The sequence below is a fragment of the Protopterus annectens genome, chromosome 1.part1 (assembly GCF_019279795.1).
Source record: "Protopterus annectens isolate FY-2018-M chromosome 1.part1, PAN1.0, whole genome shotgun sequence".
Lineage (NCBI taxonomy): Eukaryota > Metazoa > Chordata > Ceratodontiformes > Protopteridae > Protopterus > Protopterus annectens.
Genome location: NC_056726.1, coordinates 1,605,468,509 through 1,605,485,900, shown reverse-complemented (window position 1 = coordinate 1,605,485,900; position 17,392 = coordinate 1,605,468,509). Strand labels below are relative to the sequence as shown.

At 46.7% G+C, this 17,392-nt stretch overlaps 1 protein-coding gene across 2 annotated transcripts in view; it reads right to left on the bottom strand.

Annotated features, from left to right (window-relative positions):
* Nucleotides 1–17,392, bottom strand: part of MTF1 (metal regulatory transcription factor 1) — a gene marked incomplete at its 5' end in the record, with an annotated part of 172,966 nt that overhangs the window by 21,960 nt on the left and 133,614 nt on the right. For both annotated transcript variants that reach the window (XM_044083572.1, XM_044083581.1), the window contains 1 exon segment: nt 14,963–15,522. In XM_044083572.1, the coding sequence (XP_043939507.1) occupies nt 14,963–15,522 (560 nt within the window).

Here is a 17,392-nt window from a genome sequence, read left to right as displayed (position 1 = left end):
GGAATTGCCCATTTCAGCTAAACCTTCTGTCCCCCCTTGGCTCAAAATCCTTTACTACTTCTTCCTCTGTTTATCTTCCTCCAGCCTCTGCCCAGATCATGGAGATCTCGGTACATATATCCACTCCAGTGCATACTCTCTCTGTTCTGGACAGCAGTGTTTTCCCCTGTCGGCACCATCCACCCTTGCTGCATCAGCGCCGATGGAACAGATGCTCTCCTGGAGCAGTACTTGGACCGTCCGTACCTTGGTACCTAGCCCGGCACCTATTTTCTCGCTGGCGCCATCTATGTCCATGGCTCCGACAGCTTACAGTTTTTTCAGAGCTCCTCAAGGTGAGGTGTGACCCCGGTTCCGAGGTTGTCCCTCCTGGTTCCGGACTCCCATCCCTCCTCAGGTGGGCTTGCTGTACAGGTAGTGGACTCACAGTCAGCACCAATGACATCCCCTAGCATGCACCACTCCCAATCCTCTATTTCAGGACCCCGGGCACGGGAGTCACAAGAACCCTCTTTGAAGGGAACCCCTTCTCCAGAGTCCTCCTCAGAAGATCCCACTGGGGAGCCATCCTGGAAGAAATGGTGCAAGAGGAAGCACCTTGGTGCATCGGAGGAATCTATCACCCGATTGTGATGAGGGGGAAGGGTCCCCACGGTCTCCCCAAGATGAAGTCTCATTCGGAGACATTTTCTAAATCCTCAAGCAGCGGGGTGACTGGAAGTCCTCTAACCCTTCTTCTGAGGAATAAGTGTTCCTGCAGGCCTTCCGTGCCCGGCCATCTACTTCCTGGGTTACTCCGCCGGCAGATGACCTTGTTAAACTCATTGTGCAGCATGCCTGGAAGGCCCTGGACAATGTAGAACTTGTCCCTCGGAGGCCAGACAAAATTTTATCTACACCTGAAGACCAGCCCCACTGGTCCAAGCAGTTGACAGTTGATTCTATGGTCGTGGCGGCGGCCACCAAGAGGGAACTGGCAGAAGATAGTTCCACCATCCATCCTCCAGAGTCCCGGACCATAGACAGACTAGGAAAACAGACCTATGCTTCAGCAACCTTCGCCATTCAGTCACTGAACTATCTGGCACACTTTACTCGCCTCCAAAGAGACATAATTTCCGAAATGTCTTCCTCTTTGGTGGGGGTACTGCCTGATGAGGTGAGTGATACTGTCACCTCGCAGCTAGCTACCCCCCTTGAATCCATCTCGAACTCCTTGATGCGTTTGATATCTCACTCCACCGAAGGGGCAGCTCGAGCTGCCGCATCAGGCATTGTCATGAGACGTAATGCTTGGATGCAGTTGTGTGACTTCGCAGACTCCTTTAAATCTTCCGTCAATGCACCTGTCAACGAATCTGCACTTTTTGGACCCAAAGTACGAGAGACACTTGCACGTAGTGAGAAAGATGGCAAGATCTTGTCTGCTGTGGGCATACACTTTTCCAACCCCCAGAGGTCCTACTCCAGGAACCAGAAGGGAGGAAAAATGTGGTTCACGAAATCCCAAGGACCTTTTTGTGACACTCGTGGTGAACAATCCCCCCGGGGCAGAGGGAGCAATTCATACGGAAGAAATCCCTTTCGGGGTAGAGGGGGTCCGCATAACCAGGGTGCTAGAGATTCTTTCTCCGGCAGACCCTACCAGCGCTCCTGAGCAGTGGCCCGATTGCTTTCCTCTGGAAGCAGTCGGGGGTCGTTTTTCTCTGCATCTACCAGCCTGGCATCTTATTACTACTGATGTTTGGGTGCAGAGAATAATATCCTGAGGCTAACAAATACCATTTGATTTAACTCCCAGACCCATCATACGAATCCCCGATGTACCACCCAATCAGAGGGAATTAGCAGCCTTAGAAATAGAAAAGCTGCTAAGAAAGAGTCATCTAACCAGTCCCACCAGACCAGACAGGATCCGGGTTTTACTCTAGGTTCTTTTTAGTGCCAAAAAAGATGGGGACTGGACACCAATCCTGGATCTCAGCCTATTGAACAAATTTATCAAACCTCAAAAGTTCCGGATGGTCACGATACAGTCCATTCTTCCCTTCCTAGGAAGGGACAAGTGAATATGCTCTATAGACCTCCAGGACGCATACTACCACAAAGATTGATCACCGCTCCTGGAGGTTTCTCCGCTTCCGGCTGGGAGCCAATCACTACCTGTTCAGGGCACTGCCATTCTGTCTCTCGACAGCCCCCCCGAGTGTTCACCAAATGTATGGCAGTTGTGGTAGCTCATCTTCGACAAAGATTTCAGGTGTTTCCCTATCTAGATGATTGGCTCCTTACTGCTCCGACTAGGACTCTCCTAATCTGCAGCCTCTCTTACATTCAAGGTCTCGCTCTCCACTTGGGGATTACAATCAACAAGGACAAATCTCCTCAACGAAGACACTGGAATTTATTGGAGCGGTCTTCAACATAACATCCTGTCAAACTTCTCTCCCCCCTCACAGACTTTCGAAAATAAGACACCAAATCCAAGACCATCTTCCGCAGACCTATGTACCAACTGCAAGTCTTAGGCTCCATGGCGGCTGCCATTATGTTAGTACCACTGACGAGAATGCACATGCGAATCCTACAGTGGCTCCTTTCCGCATAATGGTCGTTGCTAACTCACCCACTCAACCACATGCTACGTCTTACAAACCATTGCAAGGAAGTAATGTTATGGTGGAAGAAGCCACAAACGAATCTTTGGTGTCGACCATTCTGTCTTTCCCAGCCCACAGCCACGGTGACCACGGACGCTTCCCTGTTAGGGGGGGGCATTTCCAAGGAAAGACTGTCCAAGGCACCTTTGGGGTGGGGATGTCGGAACCGAAAGACTCAGTTTCTCTTTATGCTTTTGCACATCCTTATGCTTAGGAGGTGGTGAGACTTCCTTCCCAGAAAGAGCCTTTGCGATGGGTGACTTCAGCATACCCTTTAGAATAAGCTTGTTCTTGCATTCAACCAATGTACGGTTGCTGAAGCTAGAACAAATGTCACATGAAATGTTAATGTGGTCAATGCCCAAACAATAAACACACCGGGTGTGACCGTCAGAGTTTGGCATATTACACCTGCACTTATCACACTGCTTGAACCCAAGCTTGCCTTATCCGACATTATAAACACACTAGAACTACCACACAACAAAATTATATCTACTAAACAAGAAGATAAAAAAAGGAGTACAAACAATGGTACTAAGAAATACCAAAAAGTTAAGAGAAGGGCCTACTAAGGTAGGGAAGAGGCAGTAGTACCAACAATGGTACAAAAGAACTACCGAGGTATTGGGGAGGGTTTAGTCAGGAAATGAAGGTAGAAACGAGAAATAACGTTAGATGAGAAAACTGGCTAATAAGACACTAAAACTAGAAATAACCACAAAAAAGCTACACTTAGCTTGAGGGAAGGTTTGGCACATCTGTCGAGGTATACAGCAAACGAAATCTGAAGAGACTACGGAGAGGGGCATTGCGGGTAGGTCTTAGCTGAGAGTTTTTGTCTAGCGCGAGCTTGGTACCGGTCGTGTCGGTTCAGAGGATGGAATAGAGGTCCTATGAGTAAGGAATTAATGAAGATTTACATCAGATTTATAGTTTTCTGCTTGTGCTATGTATAAGAGCCTTAACTGTGTTGGCAACACAGCCATTTCTCGACTTGTAACAGAATACCTTTATTAAACTACTTTTGAAAAAAAAAATCAAATGTCTATGCTTTTCCTCAGTGATTTATAAAATGTGAAAATAATGATAGCAACTCACATATGCAGTAGCATGAATGTCATCAACTGACACCACTATTGTCCAGTTTTACAACTTTTTATGGCACCTGTTCTGTTTGTGCCTGTCCTAAAGAAAATGAACTCTTGTAAATCTAACAATTTTTTCCCCTTTCTGGCTCGGGTTGTGGCTGAAAATAGTCCTCAGATCAGTTGACTTACCCAATGCACCAAAGCTGCAATCAGTAAATAAATACACCTAGGTGCTCAAACCATGGAAATGAAGCTTGAAGCACCTGAATCTGGATCTTTCAGTTTCTACACTAATTTTATCCAGAGCAGGTTACTATCTTCCAACACTATACACTTAATCCCCACCACAAAAATAAACAGAAGCATAAAGGGAAGACTGTGCATCCTACAAAAACCAACAGAAGAAATAGTTTATCAAATAATTACAATTCTCACACACATTTTATTATTTCTAGACAAGGCACTCACTGTAACAGAGTACAATTAAAAGAAATCAGAATCAGATGGCAATATATATTAAACTGGCTGACAGTCTCCACCAGACTAAGTAGCTACAAAGTCAAAATCTGTCCCTAAAAATAGTACAGCTACACTTAATGTAACTGTATTTTCAAGGAGAGGTCGGTGTAACAGTAAATCTTAACATCAGTGTTATACCCACCTTAAACTTAACAGTGCCTTCCCCTGTCTAGCAATTACAACAGCTTATACCTTGCAAGTACAAATCTTAACTTGGTCAAAGGACATAAATAAACTAGCTTGCTTTCCTTGTTTCTTTTGTTTTGTCCAAATAATGCCTCAGGTGTGAATGCACACCTGTGGAATGCAAGTGCCTTCATTTTTTTCGGGAGGATAAAATACAGAAAGGTCAGTGGCTTTATTTAAGAATACCGCTGTCACTAGTCTAGGCATGAAGGAATGGTTAGCGCAAAGTGCGACTTTGCCCCTGTGGAAAATGAGAAAGCTGTTTGCAAATGATAGCTGTAATTCTGACCTTTCCTGGCAGAAGTGACAGCCATTAAAAATACAGGTTTCCAGGATGCACACTTGAGGAGGAAAGGCAGCATCTCCTTCAAAAGGAAGCACTGCTATATTTTTTAGGACATATCTGAGATACCATGGTGGTGAAGGTTCCTTCTTATGAGGCCTCAGGTGCAGGACCCTTTGAGAAATTGCTTTACAGGTACTTTCTTGGTCTTTAAGTCTAGTCTTTGGGACTGGCTGGGTAGGCATAAATTGGCACCATTGTTATGCAGTTCCCTGCTTGATTTGGGAGATGGGCACTACTGCATACACTTGAAGTGGGGTAAGAACTTGAAGTACGTCTGCTTAACTTCATAAAGGGCTAGGCCTCTTACGGTACTTGCGATGGCTTGCCTAATATTACTGCTATAACGCATTCTGCATGTTTAGGAACAGAGTTTCAGTACCAAAGTGTCTTTTGTGATTTTTTTTTCTCATTCGTTCACAAGAAGGCTTAAGCAACCTCCAAAATGTTTTGGTTGTGGGTTTGGGGGGGTTTAAAATGAAGGTGGGCTGGGTAGGGTTTCACAGGGAGGGACAAGCCTTTTCAGTTACAGTTGTTCCCTCTCGAGGTCTCAACCTTGAGGGCCTCTTGGCTTCTCTTTTTGGTCTTTACACTTTCGTGAAGTGGGTTCTCCTCCTCTTAAGCGGTTTCCCTTTGTTCTGCCTTCAGAGAGAGAGACTCTTTTTTTCTGAAAATTCCCTGCTACTGATGGTGGCATGGTACTGAAATTAGAAGTTATGTACTCACCATAACGTTCCATCTGAGTAGGTAGTTCATTTGTCTGCAACTTGTGGGTTATGGATCCGATATCGGATCCGAGCCGGCAACTTGTTTCAAGCTAATGGATTCGAGCTCCTAGCTCCTCCCTTCAGCCATAATCCCCTGCTAACCCTCCATGACCTCAGATCGAGTTTGCCCCTCAATATATATCCAACAAAAGGATATCTAACTACTAGTAGATCCGAAGAAGGTCAGGGGGAAGGAGGGGGGGGATGGTTGCAGACAAATGAACTACCTACTCAGATGGAACGTTATGGTGAGTACATAACTTCTAAATCTGAAGTAGGATGTTCATTTGTCAGCAACCTGTGGGACAGAGTCCCCAGCTACCTGCACCTTGGGTGGCCATCATGGAAGGATATTACGTAGCACCGCAGAGCCAAAGGATGCTCTCCCTCTAGAAAGCACGTCTAGTTTGTAGTGGTTAATAAAGGTATGAGATGAAGCCCAAGTGGCTGCAGAACAAATATCATCCAATGGAACTCTAGACTTGAAGGCCGCAGAGGTAGAAATGGAGCGGGTGGAATGAGCACGAACTCCTTCTGGTGCGGGTCTACCAGAGGCTTGATACGCCAGTAGGATACATTGGGAAATCCAGCGAGATAAAGATACTTTAGAGATAGCTTTCCCCAAGTTAAATTTGGCAAAGGAAACGAACAGCTGGTCGGATTGTCTATGGCCAGCTGTCCTCTGTATAAAAGCGAAGCTGCCTATGAACATCTAATGAGTGCAGCTTGTACTCTCCCTTATTCTGATATTTAGGGAAGAAAACCGGTAAATTTATGGATTGATTTATGTTGGTTTCTGATGCTATCTTGGGAAGAAAGGAGGGATTGATCCTGAGGTACATCCTATCTTGGTGAAAGATCAGGTAAGGAGGCTTCACAGAGAGAGCCTGAAGCTCCGACACTCTTTTCGCTGAAGTGATGGCTACAAGGAATGCTGTTTTCCATGACAAGAATTTGAGATCTACTGAAGCAACGGGTTCAAAGGGTGGAGCAGTCAAGGCTTGAAGAACTAATGTAAGATCCCAGGGGGGGCACGGCTTCCTTTACAGGGGGTCTAAGTAAAAAGGTGCCCTTGAGAAAGGTTTTACACAACTTGGCCGACATCAAGGGCCCTGTATCATGTCCCACATGGTAATGTGATATGGCTACCAATTGCACTTTGACAGTTGAACAACTAGCACCTTCCTGAAAGAGTTCAGTTAGGAAGTCTAATATGGATGGAAGAGGAGCCGTAAAGGGATCTAGATCGTGATGCTCCGCCCAGATGGAAAAACGTTTCCATTTACTGTGGTACACTTTCCTGGTGGAGGGCTTATGCGCTGCCACGAGGATGGCTTTGACTGGTGAAGAGATACCGGGAGTCCTAACTAGGAGTGGAACTGGAGCAACCAAGCTGTCAGTTTCAGATTGCCCAGGTTTGGAGTTGGTAAGTTCGACGGATGGGAGATGAGATCCGGAATGGGATCTAAAATCCAAGGGTGATTCACAAGGTGAGACCACAGGTAAGGGAACCAAATTTGCCGAGGCCAGAATGGGGCAATGAGAATCATCTTGCTCCCCAACCGCGAGGCTTTCTGTAAGAGTTGCATCATTAGTGGTAGAGGAGGATAGGCATAGAGTAGACCGGGTGGCCAAGCATGCACCAGAGCATCTCTTGGAGTTTCCCCTGGAGGGGGGATTAAAGCGAAGAAATTGTCGCATTTGGTGTTTGATGGAGATACAAAAAGATCGCAGCAGGGTTGCCCCCATGTTGCAAATATCTGCTTCGCTACTAGTGGATTGAGAGACCACTCGTATGGGGTAAGAAGGGTGCGGCTGAGCTTGTCCGCTAGGATGTTGGTCCTCCCCGGAATGTGCGTTGCAATCAGAAAGCGGTTGCTGGAGATCGCCCATTCCCACACTCTCATGGCTTCGTGGCATAGAGGGTAAGATCTGGTTCCCCCCTGTTTGTTGATATACCAGACCACCGACATGTTGTCCGACTGAATTGTAATCGTTCCTGTGGGGAGGAAGCCCTGAAGTGCTTGCAACGCCAACAGCACTGCTCTCATCTCCAGAACGTTGATATGCAGGGAGGTCTCTGTATCGTTCCACGTGCCTTGGACTGTCCTGCCTGAATAATGCCCCCCCCACCCGAGGCGGGAAGCGTCCGTGGTCACCGTGGTGAGAGGGGGAGAGGTGCAGAAGGGACAGCCCGTATGGAAGTTCGAGGCTTGGAGCCACCATAGTAGCGCCCTCCTGCAAGCCTTGCTGATAGCAATGGGATGGTGGAGAGGAAGGGATAGAAAGGACCATTGCACTAGCAGAGTCCATTGCAGTACCAGCATGTTCAAACGGGCGCATGGAAGGAGTGTAATCGCTGCCACCATGGAGCCTAGTGCCTTCAGGACCAATTCCACTGGTGAAGCCTCTGAATGGAGGATAGCCCGCACATGAAGTTGTAAGTTCCGGATTCTCTCGGAAGTTAGGAAGGCTCGCAAATCTCTGGTGTCTATTCTGGCACCTATGAATTCTATGACCTGCGTTGGAGCCAGTAGAGATTTGCCGACGTTGATAGTAATGCCTAACTGTGGGGCTAGATGGAGAAAGAAGTCTCTGGCTGAGCAAAGTAGATGCCTTGTTGGTGTGGTCAGGAGCCAGTCGTCCAGGTACGGAAAGACCTGTATTCCCTGGAGTCTCAGGTGGGCCGCAATCACTGCTAATACCTTGGTGAACACCCTGGGGGCTGTGGTGAGGCCAAAGGAAAGGACCCTGAACTGGTAGCGACTGGCCCCCAGCCGGAAGCAAAGGAAACTCCTGGATCGTTTGTCCATTAAAATGTGGTAGTACGCATCCTTGAGGTCTATAGAGCACATCCAATCATTCTCCCTCAAAGAGGGGAGAATAGATTGAAGAGTGACCATCTGGAATTTTTCCTTGGTTACTGACAGGTTCAAGCTGGAAAGGTCTAGGATCAGTCTTAAGTCCCCCATCTTTTTTGGCACCAAAAAGAACCTGGAGTAGAACCCTAATCCGAGCTGGTCTTGGGGGACGGGCTGGATGGCTCTTTTTCTTAGCAGCTGCTGAATTTCTGCAGCTGCAGCCTCCCTCTGATAGGGTGGTACATCGGGGAGGTTCTTGGATTTGGGGACATGGAGTATTGGTATTTTGTACCCTCTGCATATGATGCGAAGCACCCAGCGGTCTGTTGTGATGGACTCCCATGCCGCTAGGTGTTTCGAGAAGCGCCCCCCGACTGCCTCCAGAGTGGAGCAGCCGGGCAACCCCTCAGGGCTGCTGCGCGGGCCGCTCAGAGAAAGGTTCTCTGGACCCAAAGTTTCTTGGAGCCCCTCTGCCCCTGGGGCGGCATCCTCCCTGTCCACCTCTGCCACAGTAGGACTGGTTGTCCAGAGCTGGTTGGGAATGTTGTGATTTTCGGAACCACATCTTCTTCTGACCCTTTTGGTTCCATGAAAAGGACTGCTGGGGAGCAGAGAAGCGGACTCCGACGGCAGACAACGCCTTCCCGTCCTTCTCGCTCTGGACAAGTGTCTCGCGAACTGTTTTGCCAAATAGGGCAGAACCATCGAAAGGGGCGTTCGCGAAGGACGCTTTAAAGGGCTCCACAAAATCGCAATGACGGAGCCAGGCCTGACGTCTCATGACTAGGCCTGCTCCGCTAGCCCTAGCGGCTCCCTCTGTGGTGTGGGACAATAGCCGCATAGAGGTGTTTGAAATCGATCTCAGAGTGGCCATTCGGGTGGAGTACAATTGTTTGTCATCCTCCGACATGGACTCAGGGGGGGATGCAGCATATTCTTTGATAAGATCCCGCTGCATCCTGATGACATGTGCCATATAGTTCAGAGACCTTACCGAGAAGGTCGCTGAACTAAAGACTCGCTTCCCTAAGCGGTCCATCAAACGGGACTCTTTGCTCGGTGGATGGACTGAGGGGCTCTCCTGAGCCAATTCCCTCTTTGTGGCTGCCGCCGTCAACATGGCATCTACGGGGGGCCCCTTACTCCAATGTGATTGGTCTGAGGGGGGGCTAAGAATCCTATCCAGGCATTTCGGTATTGGCTCCACGGTGTCCGGATCCTTCCACGCTCTGGTGGTAATGAGGTCCACCAGGGGGTCGGCCGGAGGGGACACCCAAGAGGTAGACGGGCCTGCCTCGAATGCCTCCAGAAACACGGACTCGTCAGAGGAAGACTTGGGGGCAGACCACCCACCTCTGATTCTCAGCATCTCCATGATGTCTCCAAAGGAGACATCCTCAGGGGGCGATCTTGGGGAGCCTTCCCCTTCCTCCAAGTCCGTGTCCTCAGTTAATCCTCAGTTAAGGACTCAGGGGAGTCCACATGCCTCCTTTTGCACTTATGCTTACGGGGAAGCTTCCTCGGGGGGACTGTCCGAGGAGGCCTCGCCAGCAACATCTTGTTCCAATGGAACCATCTGTGACATCGAAGCAGGCTGTCCCTTTGGCCGGGTGATGGAAGCCCGGCCCAGCAGAGAGGGAGTGCAGGGAGGAGCCGATGCAAGGACCGGGGGTCCGGATGCTCTCAACAGAGCCCTCTCCACAACATCGAAGGCCGAGGGAGAGCCACTCTCTAATGGATCTGAAAGTCGGCTCCCACTCGGATCCGATGAAGGGATCGGAGCCGGCGCCGACACAGTCGGATCCGAGGGACCAGTGTGCTCCGACCTGGATGGAGCTGAAGGCACACTGAATCCCCCGGATCCGAAGCTCGGACCACGGCTCCGAGAGGTCGGATCTGACAGGCTCGAGGGCAGGGTCGGATCCGAAGTACCAAGTACTGTCGGTGCCGACCCACCCCCGGCTCCAACGCTGCTTGGCTCCAAATGCTCCGAACCCGGATAGCGGGTCGGAGAAGGAGCAATAGGGTGGAAAAAGGGTGTCGAGCTCCCCCCCTGGGGGGGGGGGGGAGGCAAGAGCACTCCCATCTGCAGCTGGGCCTGGATGAATCTTCGCATCATCCGGTCCAAGTCTGCATCTGATAAACTGAAAGTAGATCTCGAAGAGGCCACCGAGGCAGGCCTGGAATGCCGCCTCGATGACCTCGACGGAGATCGGGTCTCCTCCTCCTCGGGCCCCGGGGAGAAACAAGGGGATTGGAGCCGAGGAGGAGGAGACCTAGAAGCAGTGGAGGGAGAAGCCCGCTTAGCTGGCGGGGCCGAAACGGAGGTCTCGGCCCACCGCTTGTGGTGCTTCTCCCTCTGTTTCTCCCTCCTGGCCACCCTGTCCTCCGACACTTTAGCGGGAGTTTAAATCCCGGACGGAGGCAGGAGTGGCAGCAATCACAGGCTGTGGTGGAGCCACGGGAGCATCAGAGGTAGCGGAGGCCGGAGCAGAGTCCGGGGGTAAAAGTCCCGCCAGGACCAGCTTCGACCTCCGCTCTTTCAGTGCCCTGGGGTTGAACGCTGCACAGATGGTACAGCCTGAGGTAAGGTGTTCAACCCCAAGGCACCGAACGCACCTGTGGCCATCAGCCGGGGAGAGCTTATGGCCACACTCGGTACATTTTGAAAATATATTTTTTTTAAGAAAAAAAGAAAAACAACTACACACACACAGGCCCCAAAAGAAACGCAACACACACTCACATACTAACGACCAGCGAAGGGAGGGGTAACTAATTAAAGAACAAAAAATAAGGAGCCTAACACTTACACACTTTTACTTGATTAATTTTAACTAAAAAAGAAAAAAATTCTGACAGGAAAGTACAGATACAAGTAGTAAAATTTTCACTTAGCTGACGAGCTCAAAAGGATCCAGCCATCCACAAGCGCAGCAAACTAGATCTGAGGTCATGGAGGGTTAGCAGGGGATTATGGGTGAAGGAAGGAGCTAGAAGCTCGGATCCATTAGCTTGAAACAAGTTGCCGGCTCGGATCCGATATCGGATCCGTAACCCACAGGTTGCTGACAAACGAACATCCTACTTCAGATCAATAGTTTCACTGACTGCATAGCCTTAGTATTTTCCTCCAGTATTTTAAACAAGTCTTCTGCAGGGGGTCTAAATACAACTTCTTCTCAAATGGTGCATTGAGGAACTAATCTTTAACATGGTCTGGTGAGAAAGTAGCCCTCTGTCAAGCATGTGGCCTTATCACTGACAGCACAGCTGACATGCTGAAGGATGCATCAACATAACAACTGCCACATTTGGGACTAATACTACCCAATTATAGCACTGCATCCCTCGTCTGGAGTCTCCCCAACAACATCCTTTAACTGAGACAGATGTGTCCCAGGTATTTCAGTGCATTTTTGGCAATAAGGTCATGGTGGCAGAGATGTAGACCTTTTTCCCAGAACCATTCAGGACTTTACATTTTCTGTCTCTGGGAATTGGGTTCTTTGTTGAAGCCCTAATAAATCCTTTCTTGGCATCCATAGACACCATGGCCACATCTGCAACAGGATTTTACTTGCATATCAGATTAGCACATCTACGATCCTTCATGCTGCTGAGGATATCACCAAATGAAAAATACTCTGGTGGGGACAGCAAAAAATAAGTTGCCCTTAGTGTCGCATTTAATTAAGGGGGAAGACATGAGGTCTAAATAGGCCAGTTCATTCACCTATGAGTCAGAGGAATCGGATTCCTAGGGAAATGTCGACCTCCAGACTATGGCCCAACACCGACACCTGTTCTGAAGATGGCTGCAGCTTGTTAAGAATGTGTACAAAATCCTAAGCCAACATCAGACTAATAGGCAGTCTGGGAAGCAGAAAGAGATGAAGGCCCACCCAGCTCATGCTGAGGTAGGATGGCAAATGTCTGTTGCCTGGCTCTAGAAGTTACCACCTTTGCAGTCCCCATACATAGGCAGACACGAATGACTTCAAGTCTTACAAATGGGGGCATCCTCATGCACCAACGCCAAAGGGATACTGCCTCCACTCTTGGAAATCAAGTTAAAGGGATTAGGACCAGCAACCAGAAGGCTGGCATCTGGACCAACCAACAACTGGAGGATTTTGGTCAAGGAGGAAATGAGAATGTCTAAATGCACAGACAACTCCTGACAAGCAATGCTAGAGGCTGCAGCCCAAACTGTAGACACTAGTCATGGGCTGCAAAAGTGCTTCACAAGACCCCATGCCCTCATACCTAGCCTTTGGCTTCTGAATGGATATCTTCATCCTCCTCCTCCCTTGTACCCTTCTCATGAATAAGCTTGTCACCTTTTTTGTGAAGTGTCTGTAGCAGGCTTGGCCAGCATCATGCAGCCTTACATTGATGTCAGTTTGCCTTAGTGAAGACTCACCCTTATCTGATTCAGATAAAGGCTAACAGCCTTGTCTGTTTCAAATACTCTTGGAGAGCTCTGGTTCTCCATTTAAAGGTCTTCTGGCTGCAGCTTGCACAGTGAAGATGCTGGATTGGCTTCCTACATGAAATGTATATAAAAACATTAACTTCTGGCATCTACACATGACACCCAAAAAGCTACAAGTTATGAAGTGTAACCATTATAAAGGGGAAAAGTTCTTCAGGTAGCTGGAAATACACAACTCCTTTACGGAACTGTTTGATTTACCTGAGCTGGGCCAAAGTTCTACCTTCCATAAGGTCATAATGGGTAGAAACAAATGCATGGATCATGAACTTGGAACAACTGAAGCCCAAGTCACAGCGATGACAAATATAAATCAGAAAAATATGTATGCTGAACAAGTGAGGAAACATGGAGTTCTGCTTTGCTCAAGTAGATCTACTAATAAAGCTTTATTTAGTAAGATCATCATCTGGGATCCACCACTCCTGTGCCTAAGAAATGGGGTCTGACACCAGAGATCTGTGACTAAGTGCTGACTCTGCAGGTCAGTCTACTGCAAAATCTACATCCTTACAACAGTAACAGTATTAACATGAAGTTGGAGCTGTGAAGCTCAAAGGTCACAAGCTCAGACCCTACTCTGAATCCTCACCTATACTTCAAAAGTTATGACTCCTGGGCTTCAACTTGGGCACAAACAACTGACACAATATTTGTTAATCGTCTATGACAAGGCTTCCAATTCTCTGATAATCAAAACAGTTTCATGACAGTAAGCAAACTTTCTGTAGTGCATAAATACCATAAAACAACTTTAAAACACCCTAAGTGAACAACTATGACGCAACTCCACAGTTTTATCAACCAGCTATGCAGATTTTCTTTTCCTAACAAATAAACAAAACCAATTAAAATATATAAAATAAATGCATTTTCAGAAGAGAGGACATATCTCGAATCACTGCCAGTCCACTAATCTATCAGTCTGCTCCCCCACTAATAGCACGCACACCACATACCTCTGAGAGAGAAGGTACTTCTAGCCTTTCAGCAACTACTTTTGAAAGCCATGAGCGCAGATAACCAATGAGCAGTCCCAGTCAATACTATCTTACTACATCTTGGTCTATGTTTTTCTCACATGTGTAGCCATTTGTTCCTGCTAGCACTCAATGTGAAATGTTTCACTCTGGAAAATGCAAGCAACCGCACCCACATACGGTCAAATGCTCGTACTACCTTAAGACTCTGACCTGTTTACAAATATCCAAGTTAGCCTTTTTTAGACAATGACCAGGACACTGTGGCAGACTAATCCCACCCCCATCCCCTTCCCTTCAGAGGAAGAATAGCTGGCCACAGGCACTATATCATTCCTCTTGAAAAGGCTTTCTTTCCATCGGCGTACTCAATGAACTTCAATCAGCACAGACAATGTCCTGCTCCTGAATCACTGGGCTGAACACAAAAAAATAATCAGTTTAAGCATTTTAAAACATAGAAACCTTCTGACATTTTGAGAACTATGTCATTTAAAAAACAAAGAAAATAAACACAGTAGTGAACCACTGAAAATTCCAAAAGCTATGAAATCTTACAAAAACAAGTAGCACAATAAACTGCGTGGAAATACTGCTTCTTAAATTACACTTTCTGAGGCAAACATCTATAAAACTGTTACCAAGAGGAAAGGCTTCAGAGGTTTTTCTCCTGTCTTCTTCAGGAAGTAAAGATAATTTAAGAGCCGAATAGCCTGTCACCAAGTCAATTTACTTTCACAGCCACTCCAATTTTAGCAAATACAGTAAAGTAGAAAAAAAGGCAAATTCTTTGAAAAAGGGAAACAAATCAAGCTTTCATATAGCTAAGTTCAGTAAACAGTGACTGCAGAACATTAGTATTAAAGGAATAATTAACACAGCACCCAAACACGCATTTCTGAGCCACCTCTGAAAAATCAATTGCTTTTCAAGTGTAGCATACAATGACAAATCAAATGATATTGCTAGAAAAAAATGTCAGTCATTGTTCTTTACATGGCATAAAATAATACAAACTGCAAACAAAATGTGTGAGGCAGAGCTTTATAACACTTACCGTTTGGTCTTGAGTTTGCTGAGAAGTGCTACCACCATTCAGAAGCCATTGCAGGTTTTGCTCTGCCACTACCAGGTTAGGTTGAAGGATTGCAGTATTTGGAGTTGGTATAATTGTAATTCCAGGGTTACTTGTCAAAACAGAGTTAGCAGCTAAAGGCACAGTCTGCACCATTGTTGGTAGAGATTCAGTACTTGCGGGGACTGCAGAAATGTTCGTCCCAGCTGCTACTGAAAGTCCTTGTATGACAGGTTGCTGTGACTGGGTGTGCTGAATAAATTCTGTCTGAGTGGCTACAAATTGGGATGAAGGAATAGGCACTTCTGGAGTTTGCAAAATGCCAGGGGAGGTTTTAAACACTGTAAGGTGCGACCTTTCTTCACCAGATGAAACAGCAGCAGCAGGTGGAGGTGAGGAAGATGCAGAAAGAGAAGAAACTTGCTGAGAAGGATCTGGGACATTGGACTGTAGAATAGGGGCAGACAATAATGAACTTGGATCTCTAAGACACTGTGCAACAGTTGCGGGCTGCTGATCATTGCTGAAGTTTTCCATAATATCTGCAAACAGTAAGCAAACAAATTACAAAATGCACATATACTATAACCGTTCTTTAATTATGTTTTCATTCTTTTGTCACTAGCTAGAACAGAAGCAGGTTTCAGTCTACTTTGCTGGCAGCACAAATTTAAAAATGAACTCAGACGGCCAACTCTGTTAGCCTAGAGCCGTAAAGCCTTGACTACTACCTAGGTGACCCATGTTCAACCAGCACCAAAACCATGTGCTAGAGTTGATACTAGAAGGGTGAACATGCCTACCTTTGAATGAAGATGGTAGAATAGGGCTGTCTTATGCTGCAGTCCCTCTACCTTAAAATGAAGATGGTAGAATAGGGCTTATTCTGCAGTAACTTTACCTTTGAATGAAGATGGTAGAATAGGGCTGACTTATGCTGCAGTCCCTCACAGGAGGAGTGGTGATGCTCAGGGACAGTCTTGTGGGGTGCATTTGGCTCACCAAGCTCAGAACATTGTAGCTTTCCTCAAAAAGTGCACGGTAAGTGTGCACAACCACAAGGAAGCATAGTAAACCACACAGTGACATTATTTCCAAGTCCCTTGCCCAAGATGAGGAGCTAATGACTTAAAAAGTGCACTCGTTGCCAGGATTTTGATGAGAGGAAACCAAACCCTATGGCTGCTTGGATGACATCCCCTCTGGAGCTGAAGAAAGCTTAATCTTTGGCAACACTTACAGTGGATATAAAAAGTGTACATACTTCTGTTAAAATGCCAGGTTTTTGTGATATAAAAAAATGAGACCACAATAAATCATTTCAAAACTTTTGCCACCTTTAATGTGACATATAACCTGTACAATTCAATTGTATAACAAACAAATCTGTAAAGGGAAAAAATATAAAAAAATAAAATAAAAATGTACAATAAGCTGGTTGCAGAAGTGTGCACACCCTTAAACTAATACTTTATTGAAGCACCTTTTGATTTAATTACAGCATTCAATCTTCTCTTGGGTAGGAGTCTATCAGCATGGCACATCTTGACTTGGTAATATTTGCAAAAGTGCTCCAAATCTGTCAAGATTGCAAGGGCATCTTTTTTGCACAGCCCTCTTTGGGTCACCTCACAGATTTTCTATTGGATTTAGGTCTGGGCTCTGGCTGGGCCATTGCAAAACTTTAATTTTCTTCTGGTGAAGCCATTCTTTTGTTGATTTGGATATATGCTTGGGGTCAATGCCGTGCTGAAAGGTGAAATTCTTCTTCATCTTCAGCCTTCTAGTAGACGCCTGATGGTTTGGGCCAAAAGTGACTGGTATTTGGAACTGTTCATAATTCCCTCCACCTTGACTAAAGCCCCAGTTCCAGCTGACAAAAAGCATCCCCAAAGCATGAAACTGCCACCACCATGCTTCAACGTGGGGATGGTGTTCCTTTGGTGATGCAAAGTGTTTTTGTGCCAAATGTACCTTTTGGAATTCTGGCCATAAAGTTCAACCTTGGTCTCATCAGACCATAACACATTTCCCACATACTTTTGGGAGACTTGATATATTGTTTTGCAAATTTTAGCCGTGCCTGGATGCTTTTCTGTAACCCTACCCTATAGGACCAGACATACAGAGAATACGGGAGATTGTTGTCACATGGAGTACACAACCAGTAATTTCCAGAAATTCCTGCAGCTTCTTCAGTGTTGCTGTAGGTCTCTTGGCAGCCTCCCTGACCAGTTTTTGTCTCGTCTTTTCATCAATTTTGGAGGGATGTCCAGTTCTTCTTTGCAATGTCACTGTTGTCCCATATTTTCTCCACTTTTTGATGAATGTCTCCACTGTGTTCCACGGTATAGCTAATGCTGTGGAAATTTTGTTGTACCCTTCTCCTGATTGATACCTTTCAACAATGAG